At 39.0% G+C, this 27,794-nt stretch overlaps 1 protein-coding gene across 1 annotated transcript; it reads left to right on the top strand.

Moving 5' to 3' along the window:
* The first annotated feature begins 64 nt into the window (after positions 1-64).
* Positions 65-27,328, top strand: LOC144639158 (E3 ubiquitin-protein ligase HECTD3-like). The gene is made up of 23 exons (XM_078498413.1): positions 65-454; positions 1,863-2,011; positions 2,526-2,751; positions 3,825-3,940; positions 5,495-5,608; positions 9,263-9,345; positions 10,156-10,258; positions 10,810-10,872; positions 10,968-11,049; positions 11,143-11,219; positions 15,264-15,369; positions 16,429-16,478; positions 17,571-17,635; positions 17,756-17,859; positions 19,433-19,558; positions 20,855-20,944; positions 21,522-21,602; positions 21,959-22,084; positions 23,240-23,369; positions 23,968-24,042; positions 24,684-24,762; positions 25,141-25,212; positions 25,645-27,328. The coding sequence occupies exons 1-23, from the start codon at positions 167-169 to the stop codon at positions 25,727-25,729; spliced, it is 2,490 nt and encodes an 829-aa protein (XP_078354539.1). The 5' UTR covers positions 65-166; the 3' UTR covers positions 25,730-27,328.
* The last annotated feature ends 466 nt before the right edge of the window (positions 27,329-27,794 follow it).

The following is a 27,794-nucleotide window of genomic DNA, read 5'->3' as shown; positions in this document are numbered from 1 at the left end:
TGCGGAAAGCCTGGGGCGACGCAAAGTTTGGACCCAGTTGACTTCGGTTGTCTACTTGGCTTGGTTACCTAATAAGTTCCTTCGCCATCTTGTCGGAAATCCCAAACAAAATGCAAGCATGAAGGGGTTAGTTTAATCTCCAAAATTGATCTCAAATTGTCAAACAATGAAGAATGAACCAGCAAGAAGACGCCTGGGCCGGATAAGATGTCTTCTAGAGAGCATAAATCGCATAGAACAAGGAAAAAGTCTACCTTTGCCATTATGTTTTGTTCCGGCCGAAGTGGAGTATTTGAGGGAAGAATGCAAGAATTCGCCGGCCATGCCTATACGGAAAAAACCTCAAAATGACGCGCAGAGCGTTGGAGAATTGCCATCTGTTTCCAACCTCCAGTTGTTTGCATCCGGAGAGGAATTTTTCAACAATAATGGCTCGTGGATTAAGCTTTGTCAGGTACAGTAGTTCAGTATAGAAAATAGCTAGTTTTATTTTATTTCCCTTTTAAAAAAAATCCCGAAACAACAAAGCCTGAGCTTGACTGAGACACTGCTAAACCATTCAATTCCCCAAAATGTTCAATATCTAATTTCTCCCAACAATATCAGTACTTTTCCAACCAGTCAGGTGAAGAGAATAAAGAATAAACGGCATGCAAAGCATGCAGAGGCGATGACGTTTCCCAAGGGTAAGGGGGTCTAAAATAATTTTCAGGAAATTTGTCAAAAAATTAACGTATACTTAATGAAAGTAGCTGACAACTTCTGTGTTGAATGATTGCTCAGCAAAAAGTTGCATTATCTTGTAGCGTGACATCTGATATACAATACATGTATGTACTTCTTGCACGCGACATGCGAAGGTCAAGAGCTGTCGCCTAATTGTTTACACAGACTGACACATGGGGCCATTGTATTAAAAAATGTAGAGGTGTGATCATCTGTACTGAATTCAGTAGGACTTATCAAATACATAAATTGTCTCTTTCATTTTTACTTTGTTTTAGTCCTTTCTTACTTTTTAGGAGTATTTTGCTTCGTATTTTTCATGGCAATTTCTTGTTAACTTGATTTCTGTTCGCGTAACTTCCTGTAGCTAGTTTTTTAGTCCCATTCGGTTCTATTCATCGGTTGAGCGCAACAGAATGCAGTACAGATCGACGTGTCCCACAGACCACCTCATGGCATAAGGCAACTGACTTACGTCATTGCTTAATAAGATCAATGTTTGTACAATGAACAAAATATGCACTCTCACTTGCTTCCCCAAAATGGGAGGGGGGGGGACGGACACCAGGCTGATATGGGACTTGGCTAATTGAGTATTTAAAACTTCTTGTGCATGTTTTTCTCCATCTGTAAGGGGGGGGGGGGAGGGAATATTGTTTCATTGTCTCATATTCATTATCATAATCTAAGACAAAGGGAAATAAAAATCAAACTGGTTTGAAAAATTTTAAACCAAAGATAAAATTAAACCACAACAAATACAAGAAGTCCTCAGTATTTGGGAAGGCAAACACCCAACAAAACTTAACCCAGACAGGTTGACATGACTATGTAAGCCAGACTGTAATCACATTGATTTGCATGCCATGGTCACATGACCTTGTCAAAAATACATGTTAAATAGATGGCAGTGCAAAACGGTGCCAGAAATGAAAAGAGTGTGATGAAGTTTTTTTTTTTTTTTTTTTTTTTTAATAAATTTATTCAAATAAAATAAAATGTTACAAGTACAGCACAAGTAAAACTAGAACGATATACAACAAACAAAAAGAGAAAAAAAAAGTGTGATGAAGTTACCATAGTAAGGTTATCAATTTCGAGACTGCCGATGCTTAAGTGTGATTTTTCGTTTTCAGAAAACCTTGCAGAAGTATTGTTCTGGCAAACAAGTGAAAGAAGGATGGGTGCTTGCCATACCATATGACGCTAAGCATGGCGTTGGCACCCCTTACCTCAAACCTGTGGAGTCTAGCTCATCATCCAAGGCACATAAATCCATTAAAAGGTATAGTACACAACTTGTGAAAAAATTGGCATAAAAAGATATGACATGAAGGCATGTTTTTATTATTTTTTATTCTATTTTTTTTTTTTTTTTGTTTAAAGTATACATGTAGGTAAAGTCTGCATATGTTGTGGTTCAATTTAACCCTGGGTACAATCTTGTATCTTCCTTTGTATATTCATTATTATTATATATTAACATGCATAGACCAGAACAAAGGGAAATACCAAATTGTACCAAGGGCAAAATTGGACCACATCAGATCTATAAAGCTGAATTACTGTAAGAAAACGTGGAAGAAGTCTCTCAGTCTCCCAAACCAAAGGCTCAATATTAAAAACACTTGACTGCTAGCTAAAATTTAAACATTATAAAGATAAAAATGTTTCAAAGATAGATCATAAAATTAAACCTAGAGTGTAGGTGTAAAAAACCGGTCTTAACTGTAAAAAAACTGGGAAACAGTATACTACTAGATGCAGTAATAATAGCAGTCTTTTTGTCACACACACAGTTGGCAAGAGGCTGTAGAGGTGTGTTACGCTCTCAGGATTTCTGACCCACCCTCCATAGAAAGGTATGCAGACAAAGACGCTGTGCGACAGCTGAGTTCTCCCCCTCCAAAATGGAGTCTAGAGGCAGATGAAGAGCTGGCAAAGTTTATGGCTGATCATGTCAACAAACAAGAAGCTTCTCTTGGAAATATCAGCAGATATGTGGAGTCAGTACAGGTTTCTTCTGTAAGTTGCTTAATTTGTTACAGTTAACACTTGGACTCTTCAAAGTGTTGCTGTTTCATGTTTTTGTTCTCAGAGCTTGAAAAAATACCTGAATTTTGGCTTGCCCTTCAGACAATCAGGCCCTGATTTCATGAGCCGGGCTGGCTCAGTTTGCCCAGATGACTTCCAGCCCTGTATCAAATGAGCTGAGCCTGCCTGGGATGGACTTGATTTAGCATGAACGATTAAACAATGAGTTGGATCATGTTGATGACCTTTTTATGGCAATTTGTTGTTTGTTTCTACACTTCAGGGCTGTGCTCTAGCAGAGCAGGCGTCTTACTTTTGCCTTCGGGCGACTTGTAAAACTTTCTAAAACTTTTCGTGAAAGCTTCTAAGAGCTGCATGGGCACCCCAGATTTCTTACAGAAGAACCTTCGAGCACCCTACAATTATTCTAAGAGCACAGCTTTGCACTTAGGCAGCTAATGAGCTGTTTTGCCTCTACATTATAATTATATTTTTTTTTTAATTTAGAAAGAAGAATATTGACTTTTGTAGTCGGCAGCATGCTCAAAAGCGGTTAACAAGGCTGGCCAGTTGAACATGATTACATGGAAGATTTTCATCCTAGCAACGTGATACCAGAACCTTGGATTACTGGCCAAATTATTGGCAAAACCAAGCCAGCCCGGCTAACCAAACCAGCCCAGTTCATGTAATCAGGCCCTCAGAATGTCAAATTTTGCTTGCCTGGCCAGTTGCATTTACTCGTTTATAAGTAGTTGGCAGACGACTTGCCTGGGCCTTGCCTGCACATGGCAAAGCAAGTGGGCACAAAATGTTTCTTGCTCAGCAGGAAAATCTACTTGACCTGGATGACCTGAAAGGACTTTTTGTCCAGCCCTGGTTCTGACAATTTTTTACTGACACCCATGGACTTGAGACTTGCTCCCACATTAATTTTCCAAAGTCACTGTACAACAGTTTGAAACCACCTATCTACTAGATGCTAGCTGTAGTGAAGTACAGCTGTATAATGTAGATGAGGTAGATAGATGGAACTGGATCTCAATTGTTTTTGCAATTCCAAGGAAGAGGAATCTAAAGATGCACTGACAGACGGTGATCCAGACACTTATTGGGAAACTGACGGCAGCCAAGGCAGACATTGGATTAAACTGTCCATGAGATCAGGCACTGTCATTAGGTAAGGAATAACAATAATAATACTTTATTCAAAATACAAAATTTATATTAACATACAGTATTTGAAAAGGAAGATCGTTGAAGGGGAAATGATAATAAAAATTATTACAGTCAACTCCCACTTTAATAACAAACACATTTGGGACCACAACAGGGTTAAAACTTGGCGGTCGCACGGTTGCCAGTGGCGATTAAAAAGTGTCCAGGGCCATTTAAAGTTGAGGTATGGTTGCCCAAAGGGCGACTACGATTTGAGAAGTACAAAAAAGATTAACAATACCAAGAAAATAAAATGTTCTTTCCTTGGAGTTCTTTTCTTTTCTTTCCTTTATTTCCTCAACTCTTAGTTTATCAATATTATAGTAGTAAAAGGTTATTTGAAAGTGCAAAATTCAAATCCGTTCGGTTTATGATCGAGTTTTTAGAAAGCCATGGGGCGTTTATTCAAGTAAAAATGGTTTAAAAAATTTTTGTGTTAGTAGAGGAAATATGAGGGCCACTTTATTTTGGCCTGGGCCACTAAGAATTCAGGGATACTGGCCTGAGTGGCGACCAAGCACTGAAGTTAATTTTCAGCCCTGCCACAATTTGGTGCAGGAATAGATTAAGTAGTAAAAAGAGTAAAGTCTGTCTCCGAGCCATGAGGCCCATACAGCCAGAGCTTATCCCAGTTTCCGTAGCATTAAGCGACTAGGAGTATTGCTACTCCCCCCTGGATGGGATGCTAGTCCATCGCAGGGTTACCCCCCAGCAGTAAATTCGCCGTTACCCATTTATACACCTGGGTGGAGAGAGGCACTGTGAGAGTAAAGTGTCTTGCCCAAGAACACAACGCAGCGCCCCGGCCAGGCCTCGAACCCGGGCCGTTGGACTCGGAGTCGAGGGCGCTAACCATTAGGCCACCGCGCCTCCCAGTAGTCAGTAATAGAGAAAGTCCCTAATAGTGGGAATTATTATCAGTAATTCTTATTCACTGGGGTTTCAACTCCTGTCCATAGTAGCGTCAAGGTGTCCACAAGGCAAGAGTTGACTGTATAAGGTTGTGATTTTGTGTCAGTTTTCTATCAGCTGATAGTTGGACAGGGGGTGAAACTTTGAGCTTACTGAAACAAGAGCAAATGGTCCAATGGAGCCTTTTGATACATGTATTCTCAGATTCAGCTTGACATAGCTTGCAATGGAAGCTTAATATGCCTGGGAATCTTTTCAAAATACAAATGCAATGCTGTTTTTTTTTTTTTTTTTCATTAAGCTTTCTCCACAATAGTTTCCAACAACAATGACACTTGTCTTGCTTTATTACCAGTTTTGAAAGTTCTGTTTAGTATTAATTTCCATTGCAAACTTGTCCCAGTCTAATTCTGAGACTGGGAATGATCTATTGGTTAAGCATAGCCAATGGCTGATTTATTTAACACAGAATATCAACTTGGTTAATTACATGTACATTTGTTTCGGCAGGCCTTGTACTACATGTACACTGTCCCCCCCCCCAAAGGCTTGTACACTTGTAGACTATCTGATCACACAACTGTCCATTGTACTTCATTTTTAGGCAACTTTTTGTGACTGTTGATGCCAAAGATGATAACTACATGCCTCATCACATTGTTGTCATGGGTGGAGACTCAGACAGTCTTAAGGAAATCAGTGAAGTCTTTATTGACGCGTAAGTCTCCTGTTAAATTCTCATACATTGTACTGCGTAACTTTAGAGTAGATTGTACTGCGTAACTTTAGAGTAGATTGTATTGCGTAACTTTACTGTAGATTCTTGTTTTATCTGGCACTTTTATTGTAACCCTTCAATTGCTACTGGTCTCAAATTCAGCCTTTTTTAATAATTTATATATAAAGGAAATTGGCCTTTTTATGGTGCTATTTTTATTATTGTCAGATAAAACACCAGAGTTCGTACAGGTCATGGAAAACCTGGAAAGTCATGGAATTTTAGAATTTCATTTTCCAGGCCTGGAAAGTCATGGAAAATGGTATTGACAACCCTCCAAGTTTATTTTTTTCCTTAGTGGCCATTTGGCGACCAACTGCTCAAGTTTGGTCGCCAGTGAAAACTTTTAGTCGCCAAATTAAGCTCACGCTTTCAATCCTTCTTCTCAATTGTAGTCACCAGGCTGGCAACTTCAATTCCAATTTAGTCGCCAGCTCCAAAATTTTAGTCGCCATGGCGACTAAAATGGTCTTAACTTGGAGGGTTGATTGATTGTACAAAATAAATTAGGCAGGTTATTTTTTGTGAAGGAAAAGGTAAAAACGTACCCCAAATGGAGATAATTTTTGAAAATTTCCAAGAAAATGGTCAAATTTAGGTCATGGAAAACTTTAAAGAGCAGAGAATAGGTTGTGGAAAGTCATGGAATTTTAAAGTGTCTATCCAGCCTACAGGTTTTTTGTGGTTTTCGTATCTCTTTAATGCATAAACAAGTATTCTAAAAGAAATTTTTGGATTCCGCCACTTTTTCGCTGCAAAATCGAGCTTTGAAGTTCTTGCTTCGGCCACGCCCAAAGAAGTTGACCGCGTGATCGAGGATTGGTGATGAGTGACGTCATATCAGGAACCGCTCGAAGCGTTTGCATTTGTTTATTTGCTTGACAGCCACAACATAAGGTTTGTTTTTCCCAAGAATTCTTCGAGTTTGGATGGAATACTCACAAGACAGCGATTTCTTATCTGAAGAAGACGTGACTAGCAGTTCATCTGATTCGAACGAAGAGATCGAGTCCGGAGAACTCGAATCGTTCGCTTGCACTGCAGTAGAAGATAAGAGTAACAAAGAAGAACGCGCTTACTCTCAAGAACCTCTAGCGGACGATGCATGGATAGAAGAATATAATCGAGAGAAGCAACTTATTGAAGAGAGGGAACGAAAATTACAAAACCAGCTTAACAGAGTCTTGGAATTAGACACATACCGGTATATAGATTCGAATAGATACTTTTTCCACACACTTACTCCGCGTGTTAAATTTGCATTTTGTACGCAAATTCACTCCAGAAAGCTTTGAATGGAAACTTGACGCGTCGCGAAACCTACAACGACGGATGGAAATCGATCTGCATTCATGTGAAACCGAAATGAAAACTCTATAACGAATAGACTGTAAGCACTATTATTCCCGAAAATTGCCCTTGACACTCACACAACGCATTGACTTGAAAGTGGTATGCTTGTTTGTTTTGAATCGAAACTTGTCGCGTCGGTAGATTTGCGTATGTTGCAAATAAATGTGCCCTTAGTTGATACGCAAAAGATTGATATTAATAAACATGTTTATTACTTTTTTAAGTCCTTCTTATAACAGCTTATTAAAATACGAGCTACTTTAGTCCGTCTTGTTACAGCCTAATAAAAATACAAGCGATTTTCACGCGTTTAGAAATGCCGACAACACGCGCTTATGATAAATGCGACTGATTGTCTCAAAAACGATTAACAAACAGTCATAACCTATCGATTTTTTAACTTTTATAACTTAGAAAAACTTTTCTTTTCATTGTGACAATGCTTACTTTAGGCTGTGAAAGCTTTGATAAACTTTTCATTGTACGCACTTTAAACAAACAATAGCGCTTGCAGAAACCGATCGATAAAATTATAACTTTACATGTATGGGAGTTGAAACCCTAAAAAAAACGAGCGCAGTGACTTCGATTATAAAGATCACATTTTAATAAGACTTTATGAACAAGACTTACAAGAAACAGAAATAGAAATTCAAGCGATATTCGAGGGAGAAATAATTCGCTTTACCTTGACTGGTTGACAAATCGAACGTCGCTTCAGCTACATGTTATCTTTGCTTGGCGACGCTTGCTCGCTTATTATTTCTACACGATGGTTGACAATAGGCAATAAAAATCTCTTGGGAAGTTGGCGACGTTTACTTGTAGTTTTTTAGGCGTCTAGCGAGACGCGTATCTTGTCGTTCGAGAACAGACACTCAATCAAATGAATAATGAGTAATGAATATCCGATGACGACTTCGACTGGACAAAGTTAAGTATTCCGGTGAAATCTTAGCACAGAAACAATGCCAATATCATCTTAGATCAGCGACCGTTGACATTGAAGATTTTCAAAGGAATGTCTTCTTGTAATATCCCTGGGAGCGAAGTAGCAAGCACAGACGGCAGACGAAGCACTCGGATTCCACTTTGCACGTTTTAACTTGACGAAGTCCATCTACTTTTTCCTTCGAGCCTTTGCTTCTGTTCTCATGTCACCCCAAAATGCAGCGCAATACCCTTTTCTTCGTTTGGAGTATTCAAGCATACCGCAACGACGCATCTATCTGGTATATTTCTACCGTCAGTATCTCCTCGCTATTACAGAAGAAATGCTGACTTCAAATGGCGGCAAGATTTCGCGGTTCCTGATCTGACGTCACAGCCGGTCTGGAACCCAGACTCTTTCTGGTCTTGACTCCCGGTCAACTTCTTTGGGCGTGGCCGAAACGGGAACTTTAAAGCTCGATTTTGCAGCGAAAAAGTGGCGGAATCCAAAAATTTCTTTTAGAAAACTTGTTTATGCATTATAGAGATACGAAAACCACAAAAAACCTGTAGGCTGGATAGACACTTTAAGTGCTCAAAAGAGTACGAACCCTAAACACTGACATTTTGGCGTTACTTCCTTCTTTGGGGGTTCAAAAAACTAACCTGAACCCTGAATAAGGTAGTAGTGCCAAAATGTCAGACAGTGAGCAGTGTTTTAACTGACAATATAATCTAACATACATTGTAGTGCCATAAAAACCCTGACTTTTATTATCTATTTCAAGGTGTCATGCAGTATTAAGTTTTTTATTAGAGAGATTAAGCTACATGTTCTAACTGTAAACGGCAAACGTCAGAAAGCTGCTGATTCTGTTACTCTTTCTTTTGAGTAAAGCCATCAGAAAAATAGATTGGGATTTGTGACAAGATGGCAACGGAACTTTAGTAGACAACCGAAGTCAACTGGGTCCAAACTTGGCATCGCCCCAGGCTTTCTGCAAGCAAACATTTTTACAAAAAATAACTTGAAATATATCTCTGCTGAGATGTGAATATTTGCAAAAAACACATATTAATTTGCTTATTCACACCAAACACAAAGCTACTCGTGAACATTGAAGTATATGCAGCAAACTGGAAATGGAAAGAGTTGGATTTTTTGCCATGTGCGGAAAAAACAAATGTGAAGTTATTATAATATATTAATCTCTCTAGTTATCAAATTCAGGCGACAAAATAATAATTTTGTGACTTAACTGTGAAGTGTCCTTTGATACTAACATAGAGGCTTCTGGTTTGTTTATGTAGGAGTTACACAGGAGATGTGTCTATTGCAAAGAACTTATCTCAATATTATAGCATTATTCAAATTAGAATCAAAGAGTGCAAAGGTACATGTGGATATACAGTAGTATATTTTTAAAATTAATATACCAGTCATTAATTCTTTTATGGGGCTATCATTAGAAGGCAGAAACTGGCAAGTGTGACTAGAGCTCCTAAAGAGAAACTGCAGTAATATATAAATGTAGCAAAGCTTGAGACGAGAAGAACACAGAGAAGTGTCCATCTTGAAAATATGATGCTGTGATGTTTGGTAGAACCCTGGTAACTCGAACTCTAGAGGGAAATGAAAAACAGTTTGAGTTAGCAGGTTGTTGAGATATCAGGGTCGATTGAATATTTAATTTGCCAAGTTAATACATGTAACTGATAGTTTAAGTTGATTTTTTAGCACTTCAGTATACAGTACAGTGTAAATTAAACTTACATGTATCTCATCAGAAACTCTAACACGATCATAAATTCTTATGATAAGAGTGGAAAATGGCTGTCAAATACATGTACGTTACATGTATCTGTTCATTGCTCTAATCAATGGGCAACCATGGCGAGTTGCAAGAACCGGAATTCGAGTTATCAGGGTAAATTTGACCCAAATTTTTTCAAGGGAAACAAAATTTCATTTGAGTTAGCAGGGTTTTCGAGTTATCTGAGTTCGAGTTAACCGAGTAAAAATGACTGAAAAGTGGGGTCAAATCTAAGGGAAATGGAAGTTAATTTAAGTAAGCAGGGTGTTCAAGTTAGCTGAGTTTGAGTTACCATGGGGTCTACTGTACTTTTTTGTGTACAGTGGACTTAAAAGCTTCATTTTCTGAATGCTGAGTGGCAATGCATCTTAATTTATTGCCATTTGACAGATGAGGGCATAGATACTCGCATCCACGGTATCAAGTTAATATCAGAGAGTGAAAAAGAGCCAGGACTAAACCAAGATTTGTTTACCTCAAAAGAACTCATCAGGTACATAATCAAGTCTCTCTTAACAATAAATAAATTATTATTAATATTAACATGTTGTCTAACAAACAGATGGCAATAATGTGCTTGCTGATGTATTACCATGCAAACTTACAGAACTAGCACAAAAAGGAGAGTTTTAATTAGTAGTTGGAGCACAGATACTGGTAACTAAGTTTATGAGACTCAATCTCCTGACAATAGAGTATATTACAATACTCTATTGTGTAGCTTTTTCTAAATGCATCTCTTTTAAAGTAAAAGGGAAACCTTGTTGTCCTTGTTGTCAGAGCATGCATAAGATATTGACAATAAGACTTACAATTATACATGTACATGTACTTTCCTAGAAGGTATGAAAATAATATGAAGTTAATAGTTATTATTAAAGCTTTAAATACAATGTAAACTTACAAAAACAAACAAACAAACACATGTACAAAACATGTACAAAAATCTAATTACTACAGCTGACCCGTTACTAAAATGGTCAGAGAATACAGTTACATGTGCACTGCTACACATAGTTACTAATACTTTTATGATACCTGCAGATTCCCAAAATTAGATGCTGTAGATCCTGCTTTATTGTACAGACGAGCACAAGCTTTGCTAAGGTAAAAAAGAGTCCTTATCTCATTGTGCATGTTTCAAAAGTACTTAAGTTAAAATAAGTGCTTAAAATTACAGTGTAACATGTACTTACTTTCAGGTTCACTGAGCTTCTAGACAGTGTGTTGCATTATCTTCTCCCTTCTTGGAATTACTCTGCTGGATCGTTTAAAGACTTAGAGGTAATTAAGACAGTTTATAAGTTTTAATCCATCCCATTTCCCTCTCTGTGTATAAGCCTCATTTACAAGTTTGTTTTGTTGGTTTTGGTTTAGGCCATTCGCCAACTTCTGCCCTTGTCAAAACACAGAACCATGCTGATCGAGAAAGTCATCAGAGAATCACAGTCAGGGTAAGACATTGCAATCTTTCCACCATTAAAAGTCTGACAAAATGTGTGACCCTCCACACGAAAACATGTCTTATCACACATCGTAAATTAGTGAAACGGATTTAAAAGGGTTTTTAAAAGGTTTTCAAAGGGTTTCAAAGTGTTTCCAAAGGGTTTCAAACAGGTTTCAAAGGGTTTCCAAAGGGTTTCAAACAGGTTCAAACAGGACGCGTGTCACTTATCAACCTAGTAAATGGCCTAGCTCACAGCGAGTCTCACATAGCTCAGTTGGTTAGAGCGCCCAACCGGTATTTCTAGGAGGCCATGGGTTCGATTCCCGTCGGGGACTCAGATTTTTTCTTTGTCCCACGCTCGTGTCATGTAGAATAATTTCTTCACTATTTATCACCAAGCTTGAAATCTACCATCTTTATTATTTACTACAAATTTGATGATTTCGACATTGCTGATCCTAGCAGTATGCAGGACGCGTGTCACTTATCAACCTAGTAAATGGCCTAGTTCACAGCGAGTCTCACGTAGCTCAGTTGGTTAGAGCGCCCAACCGGTATTTCTGGGAGGCCATGGGTTCGATTCCCGTCGGGGACTCAGATTTTTTTCTTTGTCCCACGCTCGTGTAATGTAGAATAATTTCTTCACTATTTATCACCAAGCTTGAAATCTACCATCTTTATTATTTACTACAAATTTGATGATTTCGACATTGCTGATCCTAGCAGTATGCAGGACGCGTGTCACTTTATATCAACCTAGTAAATGGCCTAGCTCACAGCGAGTCTCGCGTAGCTCAGTTGGTTAGAGCGCCCAACCGGTATTTCTGGGAGGCCATGGGTTCGATTCCCTTCGGGGACTCAGATTTTTTTCTTTGTCCCACGCTCGTGTCATGTAGAATAATTTCTTCACTAGGTTTTCAAAGGGTTTCCAAAGGGTTTCTAAAGTGCTTCTGAAGCATTTCCAATGTAAGCAAGCTACCGTATTTATTCGGCTATAAGCCGACCCCGGCTAATTAAGCCGAGACCCTAAACTTTCGGTTTTCAGAACCAGTTCGAGTCTGACAAAAAATAAACCCAAAACACTCGGCTATAAGCCGAGACCCAGTTTTTCCTTCAACTACATGTATGCAATTGAAAAAACAACAAAAGAAATTACTAATATAAATAAAAGATGAATTTATTTAGAACCGTACATACGCGTGACAAAAAATTCACCTGAGTTTAGAATCCAATGTCAAACAATCACGCATTCTTCTGAAGAATTAAGTGGTTATCGATCATCATACCAAAAGCTACTAGTTTTCAAACAACTAATGCATCAGTCAATTGAAACCCCGGCCCCCCAACCCCCGGGACTTAGCGGGGATTTAACGTGTCCAAAGCCGGGATTTAACGCACTTTTAAGGGCGCGTTGGCCCCGGTGGCCGGTGGATTTAACAAAATGTCGGTAGACCGGGGCCGTGGAGCGGTGATTTAACAGCACACGATCACCTGAAGCGGGGACGACGGCTGGGGTTTAACATCAAGGACTGTATTTTTTCCTCAAAATGTTCGTTCCTTCTTATGGAATCTGCCACCTTTGTACACTATCGTCTTGAAGAAAGTAGTTTCTGTTTGTGAGATTTCAGTCGTGAATTATATCGTAGGGTGAAAGTTGTTTGCCTTTTGAAACTGAAAATAACTTTTCTATTTTGTCTCTTCTTATGTCCCACATTAAAAAGACGTCGTCAATGAATCATTTCCAAAGGATAGGTTTATTGCTACTTTTTCTGAACATATCGTTTTCTATTTTGGCCATGAAGATGTTAGCAGAAGCTACGACGATTTTTGTGCCATGGCTGTTGGATGGGTTTGAAGATTATCTTTTCCACTGAATTGGAACAAGTTTTCTTGAAAGATCAGACTCGGAGCATCTTCGTCTCAAAAAACCTGTTAGGTACAGGAGAGTTTATGAGACAGAGAAGGCTTTTTTAGGCTGTTTAGGCAGTGCAATCTTCTCAATAAAATTATTAAAGTCTGTCGCACAAAGCTTGTTTCTTTGCTACCGGCTGAAGTTAACTGTTGATAAAAGCTGAAATACGTTCTTCCGACAGGTGTGTTCATAATAGCTAATTACGGGTTTGAAATTTGGCAAACTTGTGACTGACTACGAAAAACGAATTTCTTATAAATATTTTTCTCAAAGTAAAAGGCTATTTGTGGAAACAGGTTTCTTTCCTATCTTTTAACTATATATGAAGAACAATAAATGAAAGAAATAGATTTTTCAACTTCCGCAACCAAAGAAATCAAGATTTTTGCCTGGTTTTTGCTGAAAGTCTCTCTTGAGTTGGTTTCTTATTTGGTTCGTATTTCCCCGCTACGCGGGGCTTTTAACAGACGTCTTGGCCCCTATGGCGGGGTAAAAAGCCGGGTTTTAACACTTGGTAAATGTTAAATTCCCCGGTAAGTCCCGGGGGTCGGGGGGCCGGGGTTTCAATTGACTGATGCATAAACCTTCCGATGAAAGTTGTTGCTGAGGTAGAGACCGTTCAAAACAACTGCAAAATCGCCAGGGAATACTGGATGAATACTGTTCAGTTCGTTGCAAAATATTTCGCAAGTCGCCAGCGAGCAGATCAAGCTGATGAGCTTTAGATGTTGTCAACACAAAATGCCGTGCTGTTGCCGGTATTTGTCGAGTATTCTGAATCCAATCAAACTCTTCTGAAGTGGTTTCTTTTAGCAGAGAAGTCGTGGTATTAAAAGTTTGTAGTTTTGAACAAAAATATTACATCCAGCCGGCCGCTTTCTGATAGATCGTGTTACAATGTTTGCCAAGCGCGTGGGAACAGCAGCTTCTTATTGGTCAGTTTCTGACGTCGCCAAAGCAAGTCAAAACAATCGATTCTTTCTTTCTTCTCTTGAAGTGTCACGTTAGCGGTGATTCTGCATAAAACTTTTGAAAAGCTGAAGGAAAAGAAATAGTCTCAGGCAGAAATTTACTTGTGGAAGAGATTGCGAGGAAATTGTTTAATACATGCGAGATTTTGATTGATCTCGACCGTTCAAAAGACGATCACGTACGCCGACAAAATAATATTCCAGAGCGAGCCGATGGACGACCGCAGTTCCAGCCTGCTAGGTAGATAGCGAAGGAAAGACGAATAAAAACTTCATTCTTAACTTTTCTTCACTAAACCAAATGGCTTTTTAGGAGCCGCCACTTAAATAAAAGGTAATGAACAAGAATTAATTACAAATGCTTGTTAATTTTCTTTATCGATGATCGCTTGGCTTATAGATGAATAATTTATTCAAGTTCAACTCTTTTCTAGTACCATGGAATTTTTTTTCAGCGGAAATACTCGGCTATAAGCCGAACCCCCAATTTGGTTTAGTTTTGACCAGTTTTCTGAAAGATTTGGTGAAAAAATCGCTCGGCTTATAGCCGAATAAATACGGTAAGCTAATTTCTATGGAAGAAATTTTGTAGCCAATTTATGTTGACATAAACTTAATAAAAAAAGCTGATATAAAAAAACAGTACCCTCCTTTCCTCACCTTCCCTCTACACTTTTGCTTTCACTTCTGCTTTCAGCTTCAGAAGGTATTTTGTCATGAATCACCAACCAAAATTCATGGAGCACCCATCCCAGGGGGGATACCAGGTCCGACGGAGCTTCATATTGCGAACCCAAAAAAAATACATGAGCCTGAAATTTTACACCCGAAAAAATACCTGACATCAAAATTTTCTACCCCAAAAAGTTCAAGACCTAGCACCTCTATACTGATTTATTCAATAAAACAAACTTTAAGACCTAAAAAAATATATGACAGATCTCTTGACCCAAAAAAATACAGAGGGTGTAAATTTTCAACCGAAAAAAATATGTCGGACCTCCCCGTCATGTATACTGCAAGTACCCCCCCTGGGGCACCCATACATGGGCAGCCACCTACTTCAAGTCTTAGTGAAAGCACAGCTGTTGGATTTGTAACATTACTGTACAACAATAATAATAGTGATGTTAAACATCAGAATATTAATCATAATTATATTCTGCAGGGCACCACCACACATGCCAAAGTTGTTCATCAATCGACGGTCAGCAGCTGAACACAGGGCTGATCCAACACAGGATCCAGATGCCAAACAATCTATCCTTAACCAGGTCAGTTTATCTCTTTTGCATTTTCAAATTGGGAGAAATTTTAGTGCGCCCAGTAGTGTTCTATACTGTACATGTACAATCAGTAGGGCTCAGTTGGATGTCAGAGGGTGAAGGAAAACAGGGTTGTTGCAAGTGCACCTGGAGGTAGACTACAGCTTGACAGAATTTAACTTATGGCCATTTCTCCAGCTTGAAGAGGACCAAAAGGAATAGGGCAGACCTTGTTGATGCCTAATGTACATTTTGTACCCCTGGTATCTTAAAGGAGAAGTTCACTCCAGAATGGCCATGGATTTATTTTCTTTACGCCAATAAAAAGTTTATACAAAGATATGTTATTCACCAAAATTTTAGCCCCCAATGTGCGCTATAACCCTATGAAATCTTATCCAAAACTCGACAACTGGACGCCGCCATCTTGGAGCTGGTAATGTATGCGTGACGTCAAAGAGCTCAGCCTGAAGTTTTGTGTGAAAATTTAAATACTCTAAACTCCTTGTTTCTTCAAAGTGGCTTTTGTTTGACAAAATGCCTCTTTGCGCAGCTCTATTTTGCTCAAACAGAGCTCCAAGAAATACAAAAAACAAGGAGTTTCGACTATTAAAATTTCCCGGTCAAACTTCAGGCTGAGCTCTTTGACGTCACGCATACATTACCAGCTCCAAGATGGCGGCGTTCAGTTGTCGAGTTTTGGGAAAGATTTCGCAGGGTTATAGCGAACGTTGGAGGCTGAAATTTTGGTGAATAACATATCTTTGTGTAAACTTTTTATTGGCGTAAAGAAAATAATTGGCCATTCTGGAGTGAACTTCTCCTTTAAGGATTGATGACAATGACAAGGACAAGGAAGACACATGAGTGGATGGGCTCTCATAACTCATTTTCACATCAAAAAATTTATGCCTTATCACCCAGTGAAAGTTTTATTGGAGTGAGGCTAGTCTAGCAGATTTGCCAGACTTGAAGGAGAGCTACCAATTACATGTATTGTGCTTATGTTAGTTACATGTATGCTGTAGAAATTATTGAATGAATAACATGTTGCTATTTTTTTGTCAGTTGTATGAAGGACTAAAACAAGAAAAGTGTGGAGTGAAGCTGGATTATAGGTAGGGCCAGAACGTTTCATTTATTATTAATAAAAAATGATAATTCATAGTGTACAGTACGTGTAGTTATAACAATAGTAGTTAATTATGACTGTAGATAATAAGAGCGGTTTCCAAATAAGTGTTGTAAAACCAAAACCAGAGTTATTACTCTGACCAATCACAGGGGACACAGACAATCCAGTGAACCAATTAAAACTTGAAGCAAATTTATACATGAAGCTGGCACGAAGCGCAGGAAAATTTGTGAGAGCGAGTCATGATTGGTTGCTGATTGGATGAGAAAGTGGCGCAAGATTTTTTAACCAATTAATGTCACGCAAAATAGAAAGGACACCGTTTATGTGGGAGAAAGGAATTACTTTCGACACTCAATTGAAAACGACTCTATGTCTTGTAAAAAAAGTCACTTAGAAGAGAATGAAAAGCATCCTACTAAGTACAGGTAGATCACATGTACGTGGCTGAATAACAGTCAGTTTTAAGTACAACAGCTAAAAAGCCTCACTATTGAGTTTCTGTCCAGACAGAGACGACATGGCACTTATCAATGTCTACAAGTGATATGACTCTTCCTTTCTCCTCTTTCCCCTGGTAGCTGTAGTGACCAGACTATAGGATTAAGATAAAGAATTGACTACTGCATTAAAAACAGTTAATAGAAATTCATTCTCTCACACTGAAATGCATTTTTGTCTGCCACACAACAATGCAACAGCATTTTATTGACAACATAACCAAAGCTAACAGAGATTGGATATATACCTACTGGCTCATTCAGAAAATACATGTATAAAATGTATGACAAAAAACTATGCCGATCCTATAACGCCCCGTTAAACTTATCAGACTGGGAAGGGGGTGGGGGGGGGGGGGGGGGGAGTGGGGAAAAAAGCTGTTGCACCGAAGGCAAGAACAAAAAACTGAATCACATGACCGAGCATGAAAACTGATATCCTGACTAGGACCCAGGGTTCCCCGTTCAGTGTGAGAGAACTTCATTTCTTGCCTCTTTCGCAAGCTCAGCCGGCAAGAAAACCATTTAATTTTTATTTTTTCATTGTGGTTTAATGCCCTTGCTTCCACTTGTAGATGGTCAGCCAGATATGACCAGTGGTGGGAATGTAAATTTCTGTCTGAAGGAATCATTGATCAAGGTTAGTAGTCAGTGTGTTACTGTAGAATGTATGACTCATTGAATTAATCAGCCAGCATTTCCTTTATTGCAACCAAGGTACTACAGCTGTGTACCAACGTTCACTACTGTTGCCTTTCAGGCGGTGGTTTTCGGGACTCGCTAGCAGACATGGCTGAGGAACTTTGTCCAAGTTCAGTTGATGCTCCCATACCTGTTCCTTTCTTTATTCGCAGCCCAAATCAGGTACTGTTCTGCCTTGAACTTAAGGAGGCTCGATGTAGTTTTTTTAGCGGAAGGGTGGTTGTTTTGAAAATTAAAATTATCTAGGAAGCCAATGTTTGATTTTTGCCAAAATACACCATAATGATAAAAAAAGACCAACTTTTAATTTTTTACCCGTCACTTTGTCACAAAGGTTACCATAGCAACGATTGGCGATTTCTTTTGTTCTCAAACAAGCTTGATTTTCTCGAAATCTAGATTGACTCTTGTTGTTTATTTTTTGATATGTTAAAGTTTAGTAGATTGACTAACTGTTGACGAAATTTTAGAAAAATCTGTAAGAGCGTTTTCAAGTAAATCAAGAATGAAATTTTCAGGAAAACACCGTTTTACTATAAAATAGGCTCTTTAAAATTGTTTCGTATTATTTGAACACAGTTACTCTCACTGAAATATAAATACTTACACCATCAAAGACCATTAACTAAAAGTGAAAGACATTTTGCTTTAATTTGTTGAAATATATCGACTGCCGATTGTAGGAAACTATAAGAAAATACCAAAAAACTTCATTCTTGATTTACTCTATAACGCTCATTACAGATTTTCCTAAAATTTTGTGTACAGGTAGTCAATCTACTATACTTGAACATATAAAAAAAATGAATACCAAGAGTCAGTCTAGATTTCGAGAAAATCAAGCTTGTTTGAGAACAAAAGAAAACGTCAATGGTTGCTATGGTAACCTTTGTGACAAAGTGACGGGTAAAAAATTAAAATTTGGTCATATTTGATCATTATGGTGTATTTTGGCAAAAATCGAAGATTGGCTTCCTCGATAATTTTAATTTTCAAAACAACCACCCTTCGGCTAAAAAAACTACATCGAGCCTCCTTAAAGCCTTCTGTATTTCAAGAACACTTTAGATTAAAATAACGATAAAAACAGAAAAAGTTAGAACCACCTTTTATACCATGCCATAGAAAATACAGCCAATCAGAATGCAGGAAAGCTGTTGTATATTCGACGGTATTCAACCCAACCTTCCCATCGTGCGCTGCGATCTTATTCTCGATGAAATTTAGTGAGCGTATTTTCTATGGCATGGTATAAAATAGTTACACAACACTTTCTCGTGGTATACTATGGAATATCCCACTTGTCACTTGTATTTTCTTCGTATACACACTTGCCTAAAGGCTCGTGTGTATACCGAGAAAATACAAGTGACTCGTGGGATATTCCATAGTATACCACTCGAAAGCGTTGCATAACTAGTATGTACAGCATAATAAACAGTATCACATGAAAGTACTGCTCAACAGCTTTTATTTGAATGGTCGCACATCAGGGTGTTATCCACAGACTTAAAAGCTAGAACCACATTGTACAGCATAATAAACAGTACAACATGAAAGAATTGCTCAATAGCTTTCATATGAATCCAATTTTAAACATCCAAGTTATAGTAGAGCTGTAATACTTGTTTACGTTATCTGGAAACTACTCTAAGAACGTTTCACGAAATTTATGCATGGTACTCACTCTTGAATCCGTCATGAAACTCACTGTTAAACCTCTTTCTCGTTTCAGTTACACGACTCTTCAAATGTAAACAGAGATGCTTATGTGCCTAATCCTTCTTGCAAGCAGTTCGGCAAATATGAGTGGATTGGAATGTTAATGGGAGCCTGCCTTAGAAGCAATAGAGAACATCTGGTATGGAACATTACTTTTAATGGACAATCTGGATCAAATAAAGACACTGCCAACTATGTTTATTAAAACTCTATTATAGTAAATTTTTAAAAAATTACTTTATTTTTATCCATTTCTCACGTTATTGTAAATTTTAATATATATATATATTTTATTTTGTTAGGTTTTAGATTTAGATTTATTTATTGTTATTTAGAATTTAATGTAGGTCGACATCAGCTTTTAGCTGCCTGTATTTTAGACCTACTTATTTAATTAAAAGAAAAAAAAGCACATGTAGCTGCTGTCAAACTAAGGGTTTAGAGGCAGAGTGCAGCATTACATGCAATGGTGCATGTAATTTGTGAATTGCGCTGTGTGTCTACCCCGAAATTACGCACAGTTTTACTCTCCGTAAATAGACAAGCTTGGGGCTTAAGAAAGTGCCCACTTAGGAGAGGTGTCTGCTTATAGAAGGTTAAAAATGAACTGTTTGTAATTGGCTAGGACCATGACTCGCTGTCCGCTTTATACGGGAGGTGTCTGTTGGTGGAGGTTCGACTGTAGCTATAACATTGCGCTAAATTGTGTAGCATACTTATCAACCATTTCCCGCATTGTGGCTATTCAGTTTGTGCTGTGTAATTCAAACATTATGACTTTTCTGTCATTCAGAGAGCACAAGCTGCACTAAACAGCTGTGGTTTAATCTTACTTATCACTTGATTCAGCCGCTTCAGTCACCATAACGACACTTGCGTGCTTGGGCTATTTTTCAAACTTGTTTCCTCGAATGCAACATCGATGCAACAATTTCCGTTGACTTACAGTACCGCTCAAAAGTAAGTTAGCCCCCTCTCGCGAGACGAGATTCTTGTCTCAAGAGACGAGACACTCGTATCGCGAGACGCCTTAAAACTGCAAGTACACGTCTCCAACTTCTTTCGAAATTTTTATTGCCTATTGTCAACCACTCATGTACGTGTGTGTAGAAACAATAAGCGCTAGCAGGCAAGCGTCGCATGTAGCAAAAGCCACGTTTGAACTGTCGACCAGTCAAGCTGAAGCGAATTATTTCTCTCTCGAATATCGATTGTACTTCTAAGCTTACCCCCCCAACCATGTAAGTCTTCAACAGTTCACACTTCAACAATTTACACTTCACACACAACACTTGACACTTCAACAGTTCGCGCAACATTGATGACGCGGTAAGCAAGTTCCGATATTCCGAAGCGCCCCGATAGTTGTCACGCCGTCATGGCAGGACAATGTAATATATTTATAACCATTGCATTTTATTTTCTTTCCTTCAAGGTTCTTTCACTTCCGTCTTTCGTATGGCGGCAGCTGGTCGGCGAGAAGGTCACGTGGTCACGTGACTTTGTGACGGTCGACGCAGCTCAGGTGCGTACTGGTATACATGTCTGTTTAAATGTTTTGTTTCAACGTCAAGTCTAAACAAGATTCAAGTCTCTATCAAGCATTTATTAAGTTTGTCACAGGATTTAGAGCAGTTTTTAATTGAGTGTCGTAAAACCAAAACCAAAGTAATTACTCTGGCCAATCACAAAGGACACAGACAATCCAGTGAACCAATCAAAACTCGAAGCAAATACATGTAGTTGGCACGAAGCGCGGGAAAACGTGTGCGAGCGAGTCATGATTGGTTTTGGTTTTACTCCTGATTGGCCGAGGAAGTGGCGCGAAATTTTTAAACCAATCACTAAGCGTAGTGAACGCAAAACCAAAGCAAACGCAAATTTCTTTCGACACTCAAGTGAAAGCCGCTCTATACTCCTTTTTCTACGTTGTCGCAAGAAAGCATATAAAATCTGGTTACAATGGGGAACTCTGATCACACTTTGAAAATAGTGCAGTAGATTTCGTTTGCATGCAATTAGAACTGTAGTCGTTACTTCGGAAAAATCTCAGCTTTGCTTTTTATTAATATTTAATTTTTCATTTCCTTCCACGCCACCAGGTGAAGTTACTAGAAACTCTAGAATTAATCGACAAGGATTCGTTTAATATGAAGTTTGAAGGAGTCCTTACATACACAACAGTAAGTTTATGGTTTTTTGTAACCGGCTTGAATAGGGTTTTCTTAAACAAATAAATACCTTTGTGTTCTTCACATAAAAGTAACCTAGATAAATTCCACGTTTTACCTAGTACACACAGCCAGGCGCTCCTCACCCCATACCCCCTTCACAAGAACATAATAACTTAATTGATATAAATTAATAAATCAACTATGAGAGTTTACACCATAACGCTTTAGAAGTTTAGTGGAATAGTAGGTTAGTGGAGGGAAGCCCACAAACAAGCTGTCGCAAAAGTGTCTTCTGCGCTAAAAAGGGGGTCTTAATGCCCTCTTAAAGGATTTGCGGTATTCACCTTGTCTTGTATCCCTGACAGGTTTTAAGTGACAACACCTTAGTTAATCTTGTTCCTGGCGGAGCTGACAAATTTGTTGATTATGAAGACAGAACAGAGTACATTCAACTGCTGCGTAACTGCCGAATGTGTGAAGGGAAAATGCAGGTATGTAAAAAACTGGTAGATCCTACACTACTCATTGTTCCACAGGTCGAGATAAATCGAAGTGAAAGATAATTACACCCTTTTCTGCGACGTTGCGCAGGGATGGCGCAGTGGATAACGCAGTGGTGAGAGCACTTGCCTCCCACCAATGTGGCCCGGATTCGATTTCCGGACCCGGCGTCATATGTGTTTTGTGCTTGTTGTTGGTTCTCGTCCTTTCTCCGAGGGTTTTTCTCCAGGCTCTCCGGTTTTCCTCCCTCCACAAAAACTAACACTTCTAAATTCTAATTCGATCGGGAATCCGATTTGTTCAATCTCGTCCCCAGAGCCTGCGTTTCCCTTGACCAGCGGGCCGGGAAACTCAACGGCTCTGGACGAATCCAAACCGGAACCAGGAAATCCTGGTTCCGGTGTGATTGTGCGCGTGCGCCGGAGATTGCAAGACTCTTTTGCGCACGCTCCACGTTCCACTGAATAATTAAAAAGTCATTCGACCGTTAATTCATTCACAAGAGACTAGACATGTCTGCGGTTTTATGCAAATTCAGATCGTGTCACGTAATTATAATTAATGCTGTTTTGGGATCATTCTCTACTGTTAAACATCGTTATACATTAAACATGCTTATTTAAGTGAAAAAGAATTGCTCTGAGACTGTTGATGTCGTCTCCAAACAGAAATACATCCAAAAACTGCACATGTTACGATTGCGTGCACAATCTGTGATTTGCATAAAGCACAGACTTTCAATTCCCCAGGGGCCAGTACAACCATCCCGACGCACGTTCAAATTTTGGCGCGTTACAGATCGACCAATCAGAAGTGTTTTCATTGTTTCAGCGGCTTTTTAGAATAGCCCAGAGGTCACGATCCCTGGCGCAGACCAGAAGGATCGCGGCCTCTGGGGACGAGATTGCCGATTTGTTAGTCGCAAGACTATTACGTGCTTCCCTCGTAAAATAAAGACGATTTATTTATTTATTTATTTGTTGTCTTTGCTGTCGTCGTTTTGTTTCTCACCATTTTCCGATTGAGCTGCAGGATTTAGAGTGATACGTTTAATTCTACAAAGATTTTCCGAAAACAACATATGCTATCTGTACTCTACCCCTTTCTGAATAATTTCGTTAGTTCAGACTCTCTTTAATACACAGATCGAGGCGATGAGGCGAGGTCTTCTTAAAGTTCTTTCCCAGGCTGTTCTCGACCTCCTTACTTGGCAGGAACTGGAGAGGAGAGTGTGTGGCGATCCAGATCTCACAGTGGAGGCATTGAAAAAGTGCAGTAAGTATCTTGATTTGCAACAACGTGACAAGGCGGCAATGTTGTGGACAAAACAAAACAAATTTCGCACAATTTGCATGATAAAAGAGTTAAGTTCCCATCGGAGGGAAACGCTTTGTTCTTGTCCACCAGTATGGCTGCTGCGACGTCAGCTGCAAACCAGCAATATTAGAAATGTTGAAGGAACTTAAAATTTCTTCTCATTGTTGCAAGCGGCATTATCCCTGACTAAGTTCCTCTCAATTCTCAATTTTGTGTCACTATTTAATACTTAATAGGGCGAGGAGAGCAGCAGTACCCTTTTGGTGGTTGGAGAGGCGGGGGGGGGGGGGGTGTTGGGGGGAGGTGTTAATGCACACGAGTGCCCTTTGGTCCAGGAGTGTTGCGCGCAACCTAACTACGTGTCGTGCATAACCTTCTTTATCGTTGCACGTACCTTTACGAAATGTTGTGCGCTCCCGCCCTGAGCGTTTTGCACGACCTGCCCGTATGTTATGCGCAACCATCCCCAACAATGTGAACAACCTTGCAAATAAGGGCTGCAAGTGAAGATGATTTTCGTTTAGTAATCAGCATTCTTTCCTTGATATTATAACAGTGCACTACGAAGATATCAACGACAATGACCGACGCGTCAAATTTTTGTGGAAAGCATTGGAGAATTTTACAAATGGTAAGATTGCTTTCTTGTAATAACTTATTTTCTTGTTTAACCAACCACTGCTGCTTTTTTCTGCTTTTCCTAAACCTTTCTTGATCCCACGTTTTGTTTTATTTTGTTTTCCTTTAAAAATGCTTCCTCTACGTCGGCAAAACTTTCGTCCCGCACTGAGGCCTCTTCACATGTTGCTTAAATTGCAAACGCTGCTGCGAGGATCATTTCTTCACTTAAGACCGTGCATGTCTGTTATCAAGACTTGTATAGCTTTCATTGTTCATTTTGAAGTTATGTAAACCATAATACTATAAATAAATTTCGTCAAATACTTGGTTAACCTGTTGTTTTAGCATTCTTGTTATAAGGTTTTTTATTTAAGTTCAGGTGCAGTACGGTCCTTTCTCACTTCAAAGACTGTCGAGTTTAACCCGTTAAACCACACTGACTAAATCCTAATTTACCCTTAATATTTTCGTCTATTTTGTATAGTCTGTAATTTGACTCGGTGGATTTGGTTTAGTCAAGGCCTTTTATTCCTCACATGATCAGTTTTCTGATTCTTATAATCTGCCTGCTTAAATTTTTAGTAGCAAAATAAAGAGAAGTTGGCTCTTGATCACCGATTGGCTTATCATATTTGTATGTTTTCTCCGCAGATGATCGTAGCCGATTTCTCCGTTTCGTAACGGGACGAAGGCGACTTCCAGCTCCATTGTATATATGTCCAGGAAGAAGGTGAGACAAAACGCGCTCCAGAAAGCGAGTAAGATCTACAATCCCAGTCACAACTGTTGAGCCACAATGTCATACTCCAATTTTACACTGGTTTAACCAAGGGAACATATTTCACACCCCTCCCTCCCCTCCCCCTCCAAGCATGTTGTTTGCAGTAGGTTTTTGTCTACAAACAATTCTAGAAACAAAGAACCAACATTGAGTGAGGGAAAGGGCAGGATGGCGGAGTGCGTGATCTTCTCGCGGGTAATTTTTAGGACTTAAAATGAGTGAAAAGTTTGACAAGGTTTGATGTGATTCTGGAGTATTTTTAGCAGGTCTTTAAGTGTGTTATTCTCGTTTGGTACTGCCTTAACTGTCGCTGTGATACCTTTTCAGTTCTGTGCAGGCTGATTCATTACCTGAAGCCGCTACATGCTCTAGCACGCTGTTTCTACCAGAATATTCAAGGTGTGTTATATAAAGTGGCGTATTTATATTTTACCGTAAGCCACCAACTCACGATTATCACCACATTTCAATATAATTTAGACAGAGCGACGTTATCAGTTCTCTCTGTGTTCTCGAATCAACCCCTGCTCATGTCTTCTTCCTCCCTCACTTTACCCAAGTTAGTCGACATCGGCGACTTTTAGATGATTAACGCCTTCTGAATATTTATCTTGTGTTCACACGCAGTGACTAACAAAAGGATCCACAATCGCTACACATTGTACGTAGGAACGCTCTAGACTAACCCCACTGCGTGTGGCATGCTGGTTTTAATTGCATGTCCCTTAAGGTAGCTAGTTATGGCTTATGGGCCTCAAAAGGGATACCGCCTCTAGCTTTATCATCTCTTGCTTGGAAAAAGTATTTGACTATTATTTGTTTTACTTTCAGCGCAAAAGTAGCAGAGGAGAAGATTCGATATGCTGCTTACAACTGCTTAGCGATCGACACTGATGTTAGCCCGTGGGAAGAGTAACCAGTAAACACTTGTCAAGTGTGCGAGATAATGCGAGAACGAACCGAGTGTTACACGACAAGAACCGAACCCTTGACGACAAGAAACGAACCTTGCACCACAACAATCGTACCCTACACGATAAGAACCGAACTCTTGACGACAAGAACCGAACCCTACACCACAACTATCCTACCCTACATGATAAGAACTGAACCCCGCACAACAAGAATGCAACCCTACATAACGAGAAGACAGGACAAAAATCGAACCCTGCACGGCAAGAACTGAATCTTGCACAACAAAAAAACAAACCCTACACGACAGAAACCAAACCCTACACGGCAATAACCGGAGTTTTCTTTCACGGTAATAACCGAACTTTGCACGATAAGTTCCGAACCCTACACGACAGGAACCATACCTCAAACGACAAGAACCGAACCTTGCACTACAAAAACGAAAACCTGCCCACAACAATAACCGGGTTCTCCCGAAGACCTTTGGCAATGCAGTTGATTGCCTTAATGTTTGAGGCAGCAAAATATTATCATATTTTATTATTTGATTGACAAATCAAACATATGCCAAGCTGCCGATGTGGCGTTTTGAGAGTTCTTAAGTTTTGAAAACATTTTAAGTCTCTGAGATGTAAAAAGGCTATGCGTGCGGTAGTTTTAACCTGTCAGTTTACTCAGGTTATTATGCAGCTTGGAGATTATTACCATATTTCCTTTGCCGAATGTATTTTCTTATCATGAATTTTATATATAGGAAGATTCAAAAACTTAATTTAGTATTGTAGAACAGTTAAATCTACATAGCATAGTAAAAAATAAACAAATTAAACTCTTTTAGAATTATCCAATGAAGAAGGGCAATGATTCTTCTAATAAGAGGCATGGGGGAATATTCTTCTTTTTTTTAATTTATTTTTTTTTATTGAATGCAATTACATACACTTACACTGTTACATACTTTTCCTTACTTACAGTTCCACTCATTTACTTTACTTACATATAAGTACTATATTTACACATATATTCTTTGTAGATAGAAGTAACGTAGAGATACTACACGTTTTACGTATTGCATGCGGTTGCCCCACCCCTCTCCTTCCGCAAGAGCAATTAACTGATATAGATAAATTAATTAACTGATACAGATTAAGTAATCCACTGTTAAAGTTTACACCATAGCGGTTTGAACCTTTAGCAGTAAATCGTTAAGCAGACGAAACCCGACTTAACCATCACAATACTGTACTCTACACTTAAAATGGCCACGTTTTTGAACGGTTTCAGGATTTTACATATTGTTGCAGAATTCTCCTCTGCGCAAGGAAAATCTCTGCGTTCCGCTGGTTTAACAATCAATATAACTGCATTTTCTGGTTTCCGGCGTTCATTTACGATCCATAGTACACTCCTACAGTCTCCATACATTCAAAATTCAATCGAATTCTATTCCCTCTCAATTTGTTTCTATTTATTTGCTATTAGAATGGAAATATACGCCTAGACTACGTAAATCTAAGATTCACAGTGCTTATTTGTATTTCAGTAAGAATAAACTGGGAAGATTTGTTCCTCCTGCGTTACAGGACTTGCGTCGTTACGCAGGTTTATGCAATTGCCCCTCTTGATATTAAACCCGCACCGACTACTTAAAGAACAGAGGTCAAACCTTCCTCTACGTCACAAAATGTTCCAGCCCAAACGTACACGAATAAATTCTGTACAATTCCTTATTTCATTACGAGAATACACTGACATTCTTATTATTTTAAAGAGGGTATGTCACGGTATTTTAGGTAATTCTATTTATTTTCGTTTATTAAGAGCTGTATTAAAACTTCAAATTGGCAGAGCAAAAGTAATTAAGTGGCAAATTCACGGCCACAAAACAAACAAGGATGATTTTCGAGCATTGTAAATGCCACTTTCATACAAGTCGAGATAAACTTGAAAAAAGTCGGGCCAAAGTTTTTCAAGTTTACCCGAACACAATCCGTTTTAATCTTCTCAAGTTTTGCCCATCCATAGCCCTTTTTGGTCTTTCTGTGTTTCTTTTGGGCGTTCAACAA

Source organism: Oculina patagonica, chromosome 14 (genome assembly GCF_052425735.1).
Source record: "Oculina patagonica isolate OP01 chromosome 14, crgOcupat, whole genome shotgun sequence".
Lineage (NCBI taxonomy): Eukaryota > Metazoa > Cnidaria > Anthozoa > Scleractinia > Oculinidae > Oculina > Oculina patagonica.
Note: the sequence above shows the minus strand (reverse complement) of the source record. Positions and strands in the feature narration are given on the sequence as shown.

What these genes read in the sequence shown, in the direction of transcription:
- LOC144639158 (XM_078498413.1), top strand. Translation starts at nt 167, where the DNA reads ATGAAGAATGAACCAGCAAGAAGACGCCTGGGCCGGATAAGATGTCTT. An exon ending in GATCGTTTAAAGACTTAGAG is followed by an intron (nt 11,050 to 11,142) that starts GTAATTAAGACA and finishes GTTTTGGTTTAG; the next exon opens with GCCATTCGCCAACTTCTGCC. An exon ending in TGAAGGAATCATTGATCAAG is followed by an intron (nt 17,636 to 17,755) that starts GTTAGTAGTCAG and finishes GTTGCCTTTCAG; the next exon opens with GCGGTGGTTTTCGGGACTCG.